Source organism: Lutra lutra, chromosome 1, assembly GCF_902655055.1.
Source record: "Lutra lutra chromosome 1, mLutLut1.2, whole genome shotgun sequence".
In the NCBI taxonomy this organism is placed as follows: Eukaryota; Metazoa; Chordata; class Mammalia; order Carnivora; family Mustelidae; genus Lutra; species Lutra lutra.
The window spans coordinates 47,811,162-47,829,085 of record NC_062278.1 but is presented as its reverse complement, the minus strand read 5'-3'; the positions used below and the strand labels follow the sequence as shown (position 1 = coordinate 47,829,085).

General features: G+C 42.5%; 1 protein-coding gene across 9 annotated transcripts in view; it reads right to left on the bottom strand.

Annotated features, from left to right (window-relative positions):
• The window catches only part of ST3GAL6 (ST3 beta-galactoside alpha-2,3-sialyltransferase 6), a 59,117-nt gene that overhangs the window by 1,348 nt on the left and 39,845 nt on the right, over nucleotides 1-17,924 (bottom strand). For 8 of the 9 annotated variants that reach the window (XM_047722879.1, XM_047722890.1, XM_047722872.1 and 5 more), the window contains 4 exons: nucleotides 6,815-6,910; nucleotides 3,724-3,910; nucleotides 3,468-3,605; nucleotides 266-418 (listed from right to left, as the gene is read on the bottom strand). In XM_047722879.1, coding sequence (XP_047578835.1) covers nucleotides 266-418; nucleotides 3,468-3,605; nucleotides 3,724-3,910; nucleotides 6,815-6,910 — 574 coding nt within the window. The remainder of the gene's footprint in view (nucleotides 1-265; nucleotides 419-3,467; nucleotides 3,606-3,723; nucleotides 3,911-6,814; nucleotides 6,911-17,924) is intronic. The other variant, XM_047722921.1, reaches the window with a different exon arrangement.

Sequence of the window (17,924 nt, the reverse complement as noted above, 5' to 3'; positions counted from 1 at the left end):
ATGCATATTTGTATAGTGCAAACATGATCTAAGATAAGGCTTGGTGTCCATACGGGTTTGATACGATGTCCTATTCCCAAGGGTCTGACACCCACAGATTGGAACTGCCTGGATCCGAGTCCCAGTTTCAGCCTTTGGTAGCTCTTGGTAGGGTTAAGCAGCTCTTCACACTCAAAAGCTATTCCCTCAGTAAAAATGCGGAAACAGAAAATAGAGGCTTTCTGACTGTAAAGATCAAAGATATACCCAAGTGGGTATGTATTACCTTATTCATCAAAGACATGGTGGCATTCCCGTAATAGTGCAAAGGACTCTTGAGGTCAGAAAAGTTGTATTTAAAACCAGCAAGGTGAACTTCGTGACATATGTGAAAGGCCAACGTGATGGCAATAATTCCTGTTGTGGGGTGTTTGGGTTTCTGGGGAAGGAAACAAAAGGTTTTTTAAAACTCAAACAAGATGTTCCCAAAGCTGGGTGACCTCATCTTATAAAACCGGGACTTCTGAACACCTACCAGGTGAGAAATACCTAAGTTAAACCCTCATCGTGTCTAAGACCCAAACCCCGGTTAATTTCCTAACTCTGAAAAGCATATAAATGTGATGAAAATCTTAGAAAATCTTTCAAATAAAACTTAACTATAGTATTAGCCCAGAGGACAACTATCAAATGAAGAAAAAAGGCTCAGGGAAAAGGATGCTGCCGCCTCCTTTTATAATGCATGCTGAGTTAGGCTTCCTGTGCAAACAGCAGAGCCTGCGGATTTCCAACCCATACAGGAAACGTAAAGACAGGTTAACTTGCTAATGGATGGGATCATGGTAAGAGGCTCCACATAAGCCTTAAAAGAGATCTCGTAAAATTCTAATAATTTAACTAGCTCTGGGGAAAGACTAGTCAATTAACTTCAATGGCAAATAATAAGATTCTGACTTCTATAGAAAAAAAAAAGTCCAGATGTATACAAAGTAATGTCACAGTCTCCACTGGATCATTATCAGTTTAAAAATCAAAAAGGAAAGAAACCAAGCATCCCCCTCACATACACATATCTCCTAAAAATGCAGTAACAGATGTTTGACGGAAGGATTTTCATTCTGTTTTAATTCTCACCGGGACGGCCTTTAAAGGCAAAAACTATTTACATCTTAACACAGCCATCTAAGGAGATTTCCTTTCCATCAAGGTGTGACTTACAGATTCCATGGAAATGACACATTATGATTTTGAAGAGGAGAAAAAAATACCCAAGAAGCACAACAATATCAAATAAACTCCAGGAGGCAAGCTCCTCTGAAAATTTAACTACCTTTGGCATAAGCTTTTCTTTACCCCATGCCCTAAGGTGAACACCATAAGCCTTTGCCATCTGCTAGAAACGGAAATTAGTGGTTGGGTTAACAACCTGGGAGTCATTCAACCTCACTGATCCCATCACTCTTTCCCTCTTCTTTCCCTCCCCGTCATGACCTCCACTTCCTTTCCTCATGCCTTAGAGGCCTTCATCCATCATTATAATCCTTCCATTTTCTGCACCCACAGACAGAAATAGTTCATCACCTGACAGAATCTTAACCCTGGCTCAACCCACAACCAAGCAGCATAACAAGCCAAGAGAAAACAACATACGTGCCCAGGTACACATGACATTTATGGCCAAAGTCTCAAGTGGCCGTGCAGTATTACCCTAGCTAATTTCCATCCCTATTCCCCAAGGTGACAATTTTATACCTTTATATCCAACAGCCTCATTCTCCTTCCTCCTTTAAACCGACCATTTAATCCTCATTTCACTAACAGAAACAGAAGAGCTATCTATACCAGCTTCCCAACTTCCCAATCTACCTTCAGTTTGACCTGTACTTTCAGCGCTCACTCTTCCATGGATGCAATGTGCCTGTCCCTGCCTCTGGCCAACCTCGCCCCTCGTGCACTCTTTCCTCCCGTCTCTTCTCTGCCACCAAATCTGCATCAACAATGACCCCCTTGCTCTCATCATTTTCTTCTGTCAAATCATTCTCTCCATCATATAAACATGGCATCTGGCTTTAAAACAACCACAAAAGCAACCATCCTTGATCCCGTGTCTTCCAACAATTTCTGTGCCCCCTTTCCCAACAAAACCCCAAAGATTTGCCTCCACTTGTTCGTGTCCCGTGTTCTCTTTAACCTAATTCAAGCAGGCCTTTCTTCCTTTTTTTTTTTCTTGTCCACATCAATATGACTTCACATTTCCAGAACCAGGCTTTATGCTTTTTGACTTGGGAATTCCACTTCTAGGAGTCTATTCTACAAAAATCACACAAGTGGGCTGAAAATCCCTATAATCACATGCATTTCTAAATAAATTAGGGAGGAAAAAAGCTGGATATTAACGGAAAGATCTATAAAGAAGGGAAGAGTTAAATGGAGGGGGGGAAATGGCAGAAAGTATCTATGATATAACTGTAATTATATTGAACAAAAAAGTATGTGTAACTGCATAGAAAATAGTCCAGAAGGATATAAAAAGAAAAAAAAAAAGCTTGAGGAATAATGAGAGTTACAGTGTGAAAAGAAGGATGATTTCCTTTATTTTTATATATATAAATATTAATATATAATAACAGACTATATTAATAGAATACATAATTTAAATTAAACATAAAATGTACTTGATATATATATATTCTTTATAAGTGGTTTCATTAAAAGCATTAGAATCTAATAATTCTAAAGTTTAGAATTTTTTTATCATACTAAAAAAAGAAGATACATGAGGTGTATTTATTTCTTTGGATTTTCCCTGATTACAAAAAGAAACCTCATTTCAGCCGAGACATTATATCACAGTTTCTCAAGCTTGAAATGAAAAACCTATCCGTGCCACTGTGTGGGTCCAGAGGGTACTGTCTTCTAGGGAATGTAAACAAAAGGGCTACAAGAGCCAAAGTTGGTGAGACTCTTTTTAATTGAAGAATCTGGAGTTTCAACATTTCCTCAGAATTCAGTGCCAGTGTCTCTATGACCACAGAAATATTTCCGAACTATCCTGTCCTTCCTCACCTTTCCACCAACTTTCCTGTGATATTTTTATCAGAGTGCTTGAGGGTTCTTTTTAGCCTGAATAGTCCTGTGCTTGTCGGGAAGCCCCATCCTGTTACTCTGAGCAGAGCCTGCCCAGCAGCGCCCCCACCAGTCAGTCTCTCCTCATCGCACAACTCTGCAGATGGAGGTTAGGAGAAATGAGTCATTGGGGCATGTAGGAGGAGACCCCAGAAGGGCTCCGAAAGGGCGAGGTAGGGAGGACCAGAACACTCCAGTTCTTTCCTTGCAATCTAAAAAACAAACATAATACCCACAGATACCTAATTTCACTACCGCCACCTCACGAGTCATGGTTCTTATTTTTTCTGAGAACCCTATGATCTCTCCACCCTACCCTAGCCAGATCTTTAGCTTGGAACTGTGCAAAGCAAAATACATACCTGATTTTTGGGAAACACTTTTGGGAAGTGAAGCAGTTCATAAGCTGCCATTCTGATAATGAAAGGATCTAATATTCTGATTTGATAAGGTTTGTAGATCAAGTTTAAGGCTGGTTTCTTCCAAAAACCATTAGTGTTCTGAAATAAAATAAGAACACAGAAAACAGAACATTGTGGTGGTCTTTTTTTTTTTTTAATGGAAAAAAAAAACAAAAATTGAAGGTAATCAGAAGGCAGATCAATGTTGCCAACTTACTATTTTGCCACCCGTCAACAATTCCCACAGCCACTTTAAATCAAGCGGCTTAAAAGCAGTGAGAACCGCCGTAGTATTAGGATCGTTGTGATTGGGATCTGAAAAAACAGATTCTGGATAAAAAAGTCGGAAGGTTGTCCTTCTCCCAACTTCCTCTTCATGTCCTAAAACAGGACCATTATTCATTCTGTGGGTAGTAAAACACACAAAGTATGTAGACCAAGTGTAGTATGTGCCAATTCCATCACAAGTTTCAGAACTTTCAGAATAGGACAAACAGCAGTAGCCATGGGTCCAGTGCTTAAAGCTACAAGACAAGGTTATTTTTAAGACAACTTTTTAAAATTCCTATTTTTAGGGAAATAATTCCCTTTCATGAAACAGCTGCTTGACTGAAGGCAGAAATGTTCATCTGGATTTGAAAAGTAATTGTAGGGCCACTGATAATTCAGTCCCACCTCCAGGAAAACTGAAGACTGAATAAAACAATGGGAATACAGAACCACAGAATACTAGAGTTAAAAAAGACCTTGGAGGACATCCAGACAAAACTCCTTGGAGAAGGGCCCTGCAGAGGGAGGGAAAGTTACTTGTCCAAGGTTACACAGTCATGTAGTACATGGACTGACAGATAAGAATCACACCGAAGGTGATCTGAAGACCCATTAAAATTGTTGAGCTAGGGGCGCCTGGGTGGCTCAGTAGGTTAAAATTGTTGAGCTCTGTAATAAAGTGAAAATATAAAACTGCCGTATTATGCCCACTCACAACCAAATAAATGTTACTGCTAGCATGAACTAAAAAACCACAAAGGATCCACGGTTGGATTTGTTTTATGCTCAGTGCCAAAGTTAGACATGCACTATTTACACATACACTATGAAGGCATGCTACTAAAAGGAATGCTTTGTTTCCAAAACAGTGTCCCCTGGGAGCATAAATACTGTTTCACCCTTTATCACTGACTCCATGTAAGACAGTCTCAACACTTGAAATGACTTTCATAAATGCTGTGCCCTTAGCAGTCTCAACAAGGGTTTGCTGTGGTTCCGGATGATCGAACGTTTAGACAATTAAAGGTAAGGAAACCTGTGTTTCAAAACTGTCATGCGGATAAATTTTCACGGCTTTCTCAAAACAGACAGTGAACAGAAAATAAGGTGACCTCACTATGCAGAAGCTCTTGGCAGCTCATAGCCCAGCAAAACCCCCAAGGACTGTCAGGTCATCCTAACGCACTACCCTTCTCTTCAAAAGACTATTCATAGCTATTCACAACACACACAACACAGGATGACCTTACTTCAACCTTTCGATGAGAAAACAGAGCTAGAAATGCCCTCATTTTCCCGCCACTCCATCTGTGGGACTCTTGGTAGCCGTAGCTACAATCCCAGTTTTTCTTTCTATTACAGAGGACCAACCGCACTTGCGCTCAAGCCCCATCCCAGCTCGCTACCACCCATCTCTTCACTCATTTTCATCAGTTTACCAACATGCTCTAGAATTTCCTATCTTTGTAAAAGGAACAAAACAAAACAAAACAGCCTCCTTTGTTCCATAACTATCTCCAGCTACCATCTCATTTCTCAACTCCACAGCAAAACTCCAGAGAATTGCCTACATGGGTTTCTCACTTTCTCACCTGTCATTCTCTCCTCAAACCACTCTGGTTGGGCCACTCCCCATATCAGGTATCCACGTCTGCCTTTGCCAAGAGTCTGAGTGAGCTTCAGGTTGTAAGTCCAATGGTGAACTCTCTGTTCTTATCTTGCATGACCTCTCGCCAGCACTGGTCATGGTTGACTCTTTCTCCTCTCTTTTAAAACACTTCCTACCTCACTGGTGGATCCTCTTCCATCTCTTTTATTCCTTTTTTTTTTTTTTTTTTGCTCAACCTCCAAGTATAGAATATCTCAAGACTCCGTCCTGGGACCTCTGCTCTGTTTCTCCCTGGGAAATCTTGCCGGTACCATGGTTTAATATAGCTCATAGGCTGTTTACCATCGAGCCTTTAACCTGTTTAACCAAATGCCTACTTGACTTAATGCCACAAATCTAATAAGCATCTCAAACCTAACATGTTCACACAGAAATCTTGATTTTCCTTTAAGATCTTCCTACCCTAGTCTTCCCCCAACTCAATAAATGGTACCTCTATCCAGTCAATCTCTTAAGCTGAAAACCCAGAAGGCATTATGTGGTTCCTTTATTCCCATCTCTCCTCACATCTAACATCAACAAATCCTGAGAACTCTACCTCTAGAACATGTCTCAGTCTATCCACTTACATCCTTCCCTGTCATGACAATCCTTTTCCGAGCCGCCATCATCTGCCTGAATATAGCCACCTAACTGGCTTCTTCATTTCTACCCTTGTCCCTCATATCCCATTGTCCATACCACAGCCAAGTTATTTTAAAAACATAACCAGATCAAATCGCTCTTTTGCTTAAAAATCTTCAAAGGTTTCCTATTATACTTAAAATCCAAGTACTTACACAGACCTATACAGCCTCCTTCCTCTGCGGCTTCTGACTGTTCCACTCTCCCTGAGCCGGCTGCCCTTCCTACCTCACTGGTGTTCTTGCTACTCTTCTCAAACCCAGGATCATATCCTCCCCAGGACCTGCACTAAATATTCTTTGTGCCTGGAGTGCTCTTCCCTAGTCTTCGTATGGCTGGTACTGTAACAGTCACCTAGGTCCATCTTAGAGTTCTTCTCCTCAAAGTGGTCATCCGTCCATTCTCAAGTGGCTATTCAATCACTGTCACATATGTTTTAACTGTTTGTCAGGCACTTATTTTTGTATTTCCTTATTTCTTTCATTACTGTTTTCTTCTCTTCATTACAGTGAAAACCCCACACAGAGCAAGAAACTTGTTCTTATTCAGTGCTATACGCCCTGTTGCTAAAACTCTGCCTGGCATATTCAGGAGACTTCACAATATTTTCTAAGTGAATGAGCTGAAAAATCTAGGCCTAATCTAGTCGATGAATGAGAGACTGGTTATGTTAATGTACTTAAATATATCTAAGCAACTCGTCTTTTGAAACAATTCCAAGTTAGCAAACAGAAAATATATTTACCTTATTATTACATCATAGGAGTCAATTTTTTCTCCTAATGTCTTATTCTTCAAAACTCCTCCATTACCAACCACCACGCACTTCTTACATGGCACACTGTTGGGCAAAAAGACAAGCGAAAGGTTGAGCCATCTTTCACATAACTGGCTGATTCCAAGAATTCGTTCAAACTTTCCAGAACCCAATGCCAAATTTCACTTGTTGCACAAGTAGAAAAAGAACCAACTGTGACTTCCAGGTCTAGGGTTATATTAGAAAGATATAGGATTCAAGAAATAACATTCCACAGGAAGCATATGATCATTAGCAACTAACAGTTGCTTATGAGTCCATACGCGTTCCCTCATTTGATTCTCATAACCACATGCTGAGATAAGTAAGCCCATTATTTCCATTTTACAAATGAAGAAAGGCATTCAGAGAAGTGTTGGTTAACATTTCAAATCCATATTCTCAAGAGTCAGAATCAGGATTCACATCCAGACCCTCAAACAACAAAAATACCACTTGGCCTACAATTCTGCATGTTAATGTTGATACAAGTGTGTATATATGAGATAGCTGTCCATTTTTTCACCAGCATTTCTCACTCCCTGAGAATCCTGAGGTTCTAGCTCTGGGTCACTGTTGTGTCTTATCAGTGTGGAAACAGCTTGGAATCTGGTGGGGAAGGTGTGTCTTCCCTGGTCCTGCCCATGAGCTCTTCAATTCCCCAAACATGTACTGCTTCTTGGAGCTTAACCAATATAAACTAAAAGTTCACGCTGTGTCCCTAGCAGAGAGCTTTCAAGTAGATGATGAAGTGGGACTTCCTGTTGCTGGCTGAGATCAGCCTAGAACCATGCACTGTGCACCATCAGCTCTCAGCAAACCCAGCCTGGCCCCTCTGTTTCCAGGCTCTCACCACCTCCCAGCCAGGCCTTAAGAAATGACAACACAGATCCTTCTCCTTTAGGGGACATGACATAACAGAGAGGAAGCCTGTTGAGACTGTCCTTCCAAGGCCATCATGACACGAAAGTATAAAGAAAGAAACTTTCTCTAAAAACCATGAAATAAAGCAGACCAGATGAACTCTAGACCTTGAGGCATTTAGGAAATTAATGGGTAGCAAAATTGCACAAATACTGTAGAACATGTAAACTTAGAGGGGCACCTGGTTGGCTCAGTTGGAGGATCATGTGGCTCTTGATTTCGGGGCCATGAATTTAAGCCCCACATTGGGTGTAGAACTTAAAAATAAACAAATAATCATAGAGAATGCAGGAATATAGGAATAATTAGAAAGAACCACACACTGGCCCTGTTGGGTTAAAAAGAGTACATATAATGTACCCACTGAATGTACAGAAACATAAGTTGATCTTTTCTCATTAGAATTTGCTCAATTCACCTATCTGGTTAAGTTTTTAATACTAGAAAATGCTTTTTCACACATTTTAATTTAGGGCTTTTAGCTCCCCACTTAATGAGTCAAGTCTAAGTCAGTGTCTACTTTGTTACCAAAGTGAGAAGATACAGAGTGTCACAGGTGTCAGAGACAGGGTTAGGAGGACATTGTCCAGGAACTCCTTGACGATGTGCCCCCAAAAACTCCTATCACGGACAGATCACAATATGCTCTAAAATTCTAGGAAGGCAACTTTTTTTTTTTTTTAAAGATTTTATTTATTTATTTGACAGAGAAAGATCACAAGTAGACAGAGAGGCAGGCAGAGAGAGAGAGGGAAGCAGGCTCCCTGTCGAGCAGAGAGCCCGATGCGGGACTCGATCCCAGGACCCTGAGATCATGACCTGAGCCGAAGGCAGCAGCTTAACCCACTGAGCCACCCAGGCGCCCCAGAAGGCAACTTTCTTAATGGTGCTCTGCCCTGCGACCAGGTAGCATGGACAAGATGAGAACACTGGCAAACATTCCAAACCCTTTCCCCTCTGGGCATATTGTCCTTACCCTCACCAGACCCATCTTAGGAATACTCTCTAACAAGGGCAATTCTCACCTGCACAGCTTGTTTGACTCTTCTTTCCAGAACCCTGGGGTCAGTCTAATGCAAAACAGAAGCTGAACCTCCTGAAGTGGGCTCTACCTCCCCTGAGCAATGCCGTGGGCACTGGGGAGGGAGTCGCTAGGAATGGAGGATCGAAATACCAGTTCTGTTCCTACTGAACTGCATGGGGCTGGAGGAGAGACGGCCACCATTATGGCACCCAGACTAACCTCCTCCCTTATGGCTAGAGGCCACTTCCCAGTCCTGTCCCCAGGCACCCCAGGGCCTACAGCATCCGTGAGGTCCTGGGATATCCAGCCTGACACCAGGCTGCCTGACTCCAACATTATCAAACACACCAGGCTGGATAGGAACTCATACCACCACTGTGTCTCCAGAGTTTCTAACCCAGAGCCTCAACAAAGGACCCAGGGCCCACAAGCCTCATCTCTGAAGTGGAACCAGAATCCAGGAAGAGGCAGCTCAGTGCACTCCCAGACAAGGCCAGTTCCCTCATCACTGCTCAGCAACAAACCCACAGGCTGAACCCTCGTGCTCACAGGGGCTTCCTCTCAGTGTTATTTTTATCAGACTGGATTACAGCAAGTCCTCAAGCCCAAGATCATAGGTGACCAAGAGTATTGTGATAAGGGAAGCAATCGTCTATCATACAAATATGTCACATTCCCAGTCCCCACTTAGGCTCAAGGTCCTGGACCTCCTCTCACAGTTCCTACCGAGCCTTCCGGTCAAGGGAAAAGGGAGTTGAGGTTTGGAGGCAGACCTCCACTACAAGAGCCCCAGGATCAGCCACAGAGAGAAGATCCTTCCTTGTATGTACACAAGCCGCATGGCCTCTCCATGTTCATTGTCCCAGGAGGTCCAAGGACTTGGGAAAAATGGACAGAAATCTTAGAGATACTGCCTCACTCAAAGGAACTCCAATTCTAAAGACACTTTACTGTTGAACGGTCACCACACTTTAAGAAATTTCACTTTCTATTTTCTTCTCTATGAGCTTTGTAGGGGGCAGCTGGAAGGAAGGCCCTTGGTCATCAAAACAGTTTGCCAATACCTCTGAAGGGAAATCTTGTCCAGGAAATTTCACTTTTCCGCCTGGTAAGGGATAATGCAAAGACCTACACATCTTTCTGAGGATCATATATAATACTAGAAACTCTTTAAGGGGCATTCCTAAGACTACTCTTCGGCAACAGCACCTCATCTATGGCTAGTTTTCACAATGCCCCCATGACTCTGGGAACTATGTATTGATACAGCTTTGCAGTCTGAACCACACAGCTCACAAGGCTCTCCCCAGCAGGGACCCACATTTCACCAAAAATGTGATTCATCATCTCCTTGGCTTCATCCACCTGGTCTGGGCTCCTGACTTCCCTTGCATCCTGAGGTGTGAAACAGTAACTTCCGGGGTCCTTTAGGTGACTGTGTAACTCTACCATATTTAATGAACACCACTTTCATGCACAAATAGTTACAGACAATTGTGAGTCCCCAGAGGACAAGAATAGTCTCCTTTATATTACTGTACCTTCCTGTCTTAAACTTCCTGATTCACAGGCTGTGCACTTTAGAAATTGGTTTGGTTGTTACCAAACAATCGGTGATTGTTTTCTCACGTCGTGTTTGGAAAAGGAGGTATCTGTTCTTCCTTCCTCCACTCCGGAAATGGTAGGGAAATGCCCCAAACTGCTCACCCAGAAAACAAAATCATTCCAGAGTGCCTGAACCTGTTAATGGAAAACCTGAAAAAGTGCTGAAATAGTCATGGTGAGAGATTACACTTCCCCCACGTGAACGGCAGGCTTCTCATCAAGCTGGGCAAACCCAGAAGACTGGCTACCTTAGGCAGAGGTAAACATCGACAACCATCAAAACAGAGAAAGTAAACACGAATCGCCCATTTCAAATGATCTGTGACCTGTCTTCTGAATGCTTTCTGACATTCATTTTTCCTGTCAGTAGTATCACACACATTAAAATATATCACTACATCTTCAGTGTAACAATCTTGTGCAGATCCCACTGGCCGTTTTCCCAACAACCATTACCCCGCATGCCTGCTCGCAGAGCCCTGCTTTCACAAGCCTAACAGTCGCTGGTCTGGAGTGGCCCCATGACCCCACTTTGGGCAGAAAGGTATTAGAGAAGTCTATTAGAAGCTCCAGAAAAGATTTTACCCACAGCAAGAGCATGGTTTTAAAGTTCTTCTCCTGGCTGAAAACAGCGGGATGCCTGGGCGGGTTAGTGATGCAGACACTGAGACGTTTTGGAGCCTGGGCTCTTTTACATAGACAACTGCTGAAGTCCAAATCTTTTTCATCTTTGTAGGTTGTCTAAGGCCATGCTTCCGCCCTGGCTGGTTGCCCATCTGACCCAGTTCTGCTGAAACAACATTAATGGATCCTGCCTGGGTGAACAACGAGGCAGCTGTCACAAATCCCTGTCCATTTAGCAGGCAACGGACTTAGCACAGGGCTTCGATTAGGTAAGATATTTGTGTGCGGTTACTCTACAACCATCAAAGCAGGACTCAAGCATGCTTCACAGAATCTGGCAGCTTTCAGAAGGCGATGGTGGCAGCAGGGGGTGGAGAACTGGCTCATGCATTTGAGTGGGAGCTGACAGTTCGTGATTCAGGGTTTCTGCTGCTCTGGCCGAGGGAGAGCATGTCCCGGGGACCTGGGTATAAACCAGTGCTTAGGAGGTACCTGGACACCCAAAAAGAGCCTCCGAACAGGGGCACATTTAAGTGTCGCTTTTCTGTGATGCAATTTCTTTAAATATCCTCAATGGTTAGTGAAGTGTGTCAAACATGGCCACCTCGTGTGAGCTGTGCTTTGGAGAAGAAAGAGAAGAACCCGAGCCCTCTGAGAAATCCACAGCAGCGACACATGGAACAGACGGCAAGAGAACTGGAGTTGTCACTCTGAACCGCTGGTTCATGGTACCTTCTGAACAAAGTGCCACAGAGGCTAGAAAGGAACCTAGAGGCTACCTCAAACACCCCACCTCTTTTTGAAAAGCACTTTATTTGGTGGGTGGGGGGGTGCCTGGACAGGTCACTTAAGTGCCCAACTTTTTATTTCAGCTCATGTCACAATCTCAGGGTTTTGAGATTGAGCCCCACATCAGGCTCACACACTGGGCTTGGAAGCTGCTAAAAGTTCTCTCTCTCCCTCACCCTCTCCCCCAACCCCCAACTCTCTCTAGTAAAAAATAAATAAATAAATAAAGCATCTTATTTTTTTCATTGCAATATAATTCACAAGTCTTAAAATCCACCCTTTTAAATAAAATTCCGTAGGCTTTAGCATATTCACAAAGCTATGCAACAATCACCACTTCCTAATTCTGACCCCACAGCCCAAAACACTTGCTCTCCTCTCCTCCCCCTCCCCACAACCACAAATCTATCTTCTGTCTCTACAGCTCTGTCTATTCTACTTATTTCATACAAATGGCATCATGTAATAGCTGTACACGGTACAAGGTATTCTATCATATATAACAGTATTTGTCTGTGAGATTTCACAACTGCCTTCTTTCATTGAGCACAGTATTTTCAAGGTTCCTTTTCATGACTGAATAATATTCCTTTGAACAGATACACATTTAGTTTATCCATTCAGCAGCTGGATATTTGGGTTGTTTCCACTTCAAGCCTATTCTGAATAACGTTCCTGTGAACATTCATGTAAAACAAGTTCGGTGGTCATAGGTTTCAGTGTAAGTTTTCTGCTTCAAAATAATTCTAGATTCGCAGGAAGTTGTAAAATCAGCACTGAGACGTCCCTGTACTCCACCCCATTCCCCCCACCCCATGCTTCCACTGACTTAACAATGAACAACTAAAACCACTCTTGGCAACATGTGCATATGCAGTTCCTTCCATTTTCCTCTTTTCCATGACACTAAGGTTCAGAAGCGTGAGACCTTGCCCAAGGTCATAAAGCAGTTAGTGCCTTTTTTCACAAGGGCTGATATATCTATTTAAATCTCTATCTATTTAAATGTCCCACGCCTGCTTACTTCCTTACCCCTCCCCAAACCCTCTCCTTCTCTCAAGCTCTCTCAAGGTCTCCTTCCGTGCCTGGTTTATGATCATTCCTCTGCTGCCTAAGTCCTGGCCTGAGAGCCCATCTGAGCATTTCCATAACAGGAGGAACATGAAAACAAAACAAAACAAAACCAAACCAACAAGAAAAGGGTTGCTCTAATTGTTTTAAAAAATGGTTTGTCTTTTTGAAACTAGCTAGAAGTGCTGGTTGCATAACTTTGTGAATGTACTAAATGCCACTAACTGTCCACTTTAAAATGGTTCGTTTTATGTAAATTTCATCTCAATTGAAAAAAGTGGTTTGGAAAACAAATTATACTGCTTCTCCCTCTCCCACTCCCCCTGCTGTGCTCCCTCTCTCACTGGGTCTCTGTCAAATAAATAAAATTGAAAAAAAAAAAAGTGGTTTGTCAACATTTGAGACGTTTTCCCCTTTGCCATACTTGCTGGCTCAGTGCCAGAATCAGAGGCACTTTTACTGCGCTTGAACTTTGGGTGAGAGATGAGCAAAGAAAAATGTTTTCCTATAGTATCTACACAGAGAAGATTCTATCGAGATCATGTATCTTCAAGAGAAAAAAAAGCCCGATTTAACATATATGCGTTTTTAATGAACGAACTCATGTACCCAGAGATGTTTTGGTTTAACCCTGCCAGAGTATTAAAGTTCATCTGGTTAAAAACGGTTTGAGGTTAAGGATAAAGGCATAAACTATATAATATATAGTATATAATATATAATATATATATAATATAATATATATATGTAATATATAATGCATGGAAATCCTAAAGAATATGTCCAAAAGAATTCACAAATCCAGAATTCTCTTGCTCTTATCTCTTCAGATTATGCTCAGTTCAAGACATTCAATTGCAGGGTCTTTCTTATCTTTTCTCTGCTTGTTAAAATGTGGAGGGAGGTCCTGAGACCAGAAGTCTGCAGACCTCCACATAACCTTCCATATCACCTTGGTTCTCTCACCTTTCAAATGAGGGAGTTGGAGCAAATCTCCACCCTTCCTGCCTCTGACCATCTCCAGCATTCACCACTTTGTTTCAGAATCTGGCTCCCTGGACTTCACAAAACAGGACAGTGTCCAGTGTTCAGTGTCCAGTGTTTACCCCACCCCAACCTACTGGGCCATTGCTCAGGAGAGAAACTCAAACAATACGAAGGAAAAAGTCCAATATATATATATATACTAAAAATAAGAAGATAAATAAAACGAGTAATACACTGTCCCATTGCAAGGTACCCTCTTTTCAAAGAGAACAGAGGATCCCTGTCACAAAACTAGGGGGAAAAGCAATCTTCTATAACACAAAAGTTTTCTAACAGATACGATTACACAAAGGGAGGCAAATTATTGTAATTACTAGGTGACCAAAAACTTAGAAAACGTACAGGTGAGTCTGGTTTTTTTGGTTTGTTTTGTGTTTTGGTGGCAAACCAGGAGTGGATAGCCAAGGAGGAAGCAGAACAGAGAACAAGCCTGGAATGGTTTAGCTCCAGGGGTCTTTCACACAAGTGTCATGGCCAAAGACACACACTCCTGCTCCCTTCCTTGTTTATTTCTCACCCAACTTCTTCATGGTATTAGCTTTAGAAAAAGGTTCTCTCTGCCTCAGTTACTCTACTAACATTACCGACCAATATGGCACATGTAACAAGTCCTTCATGAGAAATTTCACTTCAGGGGGTGCCTGGGTGGCTCACTCAGTTACACGGCTGACTCTTGATTTCAGTTCATGTCACGATCTCAGGGTCATGGGATCGAGCCCTATGTCGGGCTCTGCACTCACCACAAAGTCTGCTTGAGATCCCCTCTCTCTCTCCCTCTGCCCCCCAAGTTGCACGTGGGCTCTCTCTAACAAAATCTTTAAAAAAAATGTCAAATTCATAAAATAATACATAAAATTTAAAAACTTAAAAAAAGAAATGCCACTTCAAAATGAACTACAACACCAATATGTTTCAACAGCTTTCACAGGTGATTAATTCTCCAAGAGGCAAACCATGGATGGCTTCCTCAAGCACTCAACTAGGTTGATATAGTCATGTAATTGACTTCAGAATCCTAAATATTTGGAGACCAGTTGCCCCTCAATAAGGCTTCCTTTGTCCCTTAAAATGGGACTTTTTTTTTAATGTGGGCATACAGCCACTTTTAATAAAGATGACTTTTTTTTTTTTTCTTTTAAGGCTACATTTCTCACCTACCTTCCAGCTCGGTGTGACCTTGTGATTATATCCCTAGTCAATGGGATACAATCTAGTGGCTGCTAACTGATGTTAACCACCAGCTCTCTCTGGGAGAAAAAGAGATGATAGGAGAAGCCCTGGTTTGCAGTGTTGCCCATTTCTATGGTATAAATACCCCGAGTGGCTAATTTCAACTTTCTACCTTGATGGCACTGATCATGGAACTGGGAAGAACTACTCAAGCTACTGGCTGCAGCACACTCCTGGGTGTAAAAGAGTATTGTATGTGATTTCTGGGCAATGTCCTTATAGCAGGAGGCAAGTCTTAATGGGCAGGGGTATGGCCTTCCCCTTTTCTCCTCCCTACTAGCCAGAATGCAGCCGTGATGGGTGAAGGTCCCGCCATCATACTGGACATTGAGGAGGAAGCTCTGTATATGGGAATGGCAGACTCAAAACAGAACAGCCCAGGCCCCTGCCGATCATCCTAGCAGACTGGCTCTGGAATGTCAACCTGCAGGCTTCATTTAAGTCACACCTGTGAGAAAGGGGAAGCTTCTCATCTTGTAAACCCATCTGATATTTAGAGCTTTGCCATTCACAGTGCAATGTGTCCCAACGGAGGGCATCACACAAGCGAGGGAATGCAACGAACAAAACCAGGACTTGGATCTGGTAGAACTGAAAGGATTCGGGTTTGAAACAATGACAAAATGTCTAAACCTTTCTGGAAGGGACAAAGGACAGAGGGAGAATAAAATCCATGAAGAGAGCAGCCCAGAGCAGAAGGGACTGGGAAAGGCCGAGCTCCCCCTCTCTCCTGCTCAGCCCTGCCCAACCTACAGACCTATGACAAAGAGAGAGCAGCCTACACCCGCCCAGGCCCATGAAGCTTCCACCTGGCTTGTGTATGGCCACCTCCTCACACCTTGGCTGGGGTAGTCCACCCCCTCTGCCTGAAAAAGAGTCTATTCTAGAGTCTGCTTCCTCTGGAGCAATTTTCCCAGGTGGAGAAGAGAAATGGGAGATGTTTAAGGTCATATATGGTGACCAAAGTGAGGTGACTTGGAGGCAACAATAAGGTAGTTTTGTATATTCTGCCTTTCTGGAGTTTATGTAAAGTACACTGCTCAGGCACGGATTGTTCTGTTATAGTCTTTGTGTTGTACAGTGGCTTCCAGACAAATGCAGAATGACTTGCTTAAAATATAGGTATAATTTACTATTACATGTGAACCCATCCCAAAAGTTAATGTGCATATAGAATGTAATAGTGTCATAAGTGTATTCTGATCTGCTTTCAAACTACTTTCTCAAGTCCCTAGGAACCAGGTTTGCACAGTCAAATAAGCCATTCGGCAACGCTGACTCAGTATCTGAACGCATCCCCTGTGTGCACTCTGCGGGCATCCTACAAGGACATTCTCCATTCCCTCTCTACCTGAAAAGTCTCTGACTACATTATTTTATTCTACTTCAGTCCCTTGACAACTTCAGACTCAAGGGCTCCTGTGCGATCAGCAAGATCTTTAATCCCTCCTCACCACCCACACCCACCTCTCCTAATTCGGGTGATGCTCAGAGCCTGACACGGGTTGAGGGTGGGAGTGGGGGACATGCTCAGTGACAAAGGACAAAAGGTGGGGAACAGCAAGGTCAAGTCAGCAAGAAGAGAGGGAAGAGCCTGCCTGAGGGACACACAGATGATGAACACCTGTGTGAGAAGGGCTTCTGAAAGCAACTACATACAGTACAATGTAGTTCTAAAAAACCAGGAAAGAATGAAACTTCTAGTCGCACCCCCCACCCCAAGAATCCTGACAGTAGCTCACATTTACAGGGACAAGGATCTTGTGATGGTTACTCTTATGTCAAACATTCAGGCACTGGACAGAACTCTCTAGATTCACATCCTGGCTCTAGCATTTGCTGACTGCAGAAAACTATGTATGTGTGTCTAGTTTCAATTCCCCCATTTAAAAAAAAAAAGGGGGGGGATTATCAGGGATAGTTTGCAGATTGATGGTAAAAATTGGGAAGCATGATAGAATGCACATATGCCAAAGGTTTGCATAAAACAATATTCTACCCATTGGAGCTATAAAACTTTAGGTGAGGAAAGAACATATGCGGTTGGTGTTGATATGCAATCAAAAACTGAAATTATGTTGAAGACATAGTTTTAAATGATAACAAGTAAATACAAGCTGAAATGAGCAACATTTATTACATAATCCACACTCATAATCTGGGCTCCCAGAGAAAAAGGAGATAAATTCAGACAAAATCGAGCACTGTTCCTCTAGCTATTCTGTAAAGTCTATCTCCATTTTCATACCTCTGTCCACTACCCCTCACTTATGTTTCCACTAAATAGCTCACCTGTCTTCTTGAGCAAGAGGGAAAATTCTGTCATTTTCCTTTTCAGTGGAGGCCTGACATCTGCAGACCACCTGTACCATCCAACGGGACCACTGGCCAAATCCTAAAATGTAGCTTAAAAATTTAAGAAGAAATTCTACCTCTCTACAAGTAAGTATACCTGCTAAGAAGTCTATCTTTAGCAATTTCATTCCTACACAGCTAACCTGACACCAGAGTATTCTACAAACTCAATGACCTTTTGCAGTCAGAAAATGTATTATCTAAACAAGCTGTTTGCTTCCCTCCAGTATAATTCTGAATAAGAGGAAGAGAGTGCTTCTGAAATCCAATATTCAAGTGAAACAGAAAGGATCCTCATGTTAAAAAGATACATGGGAAGGTACAGGAAACAGCCGTGGAGGGGGCTGTGAGTTGAGCAACGGAGGCTATAAGTTAATTCTTCAGTACCAA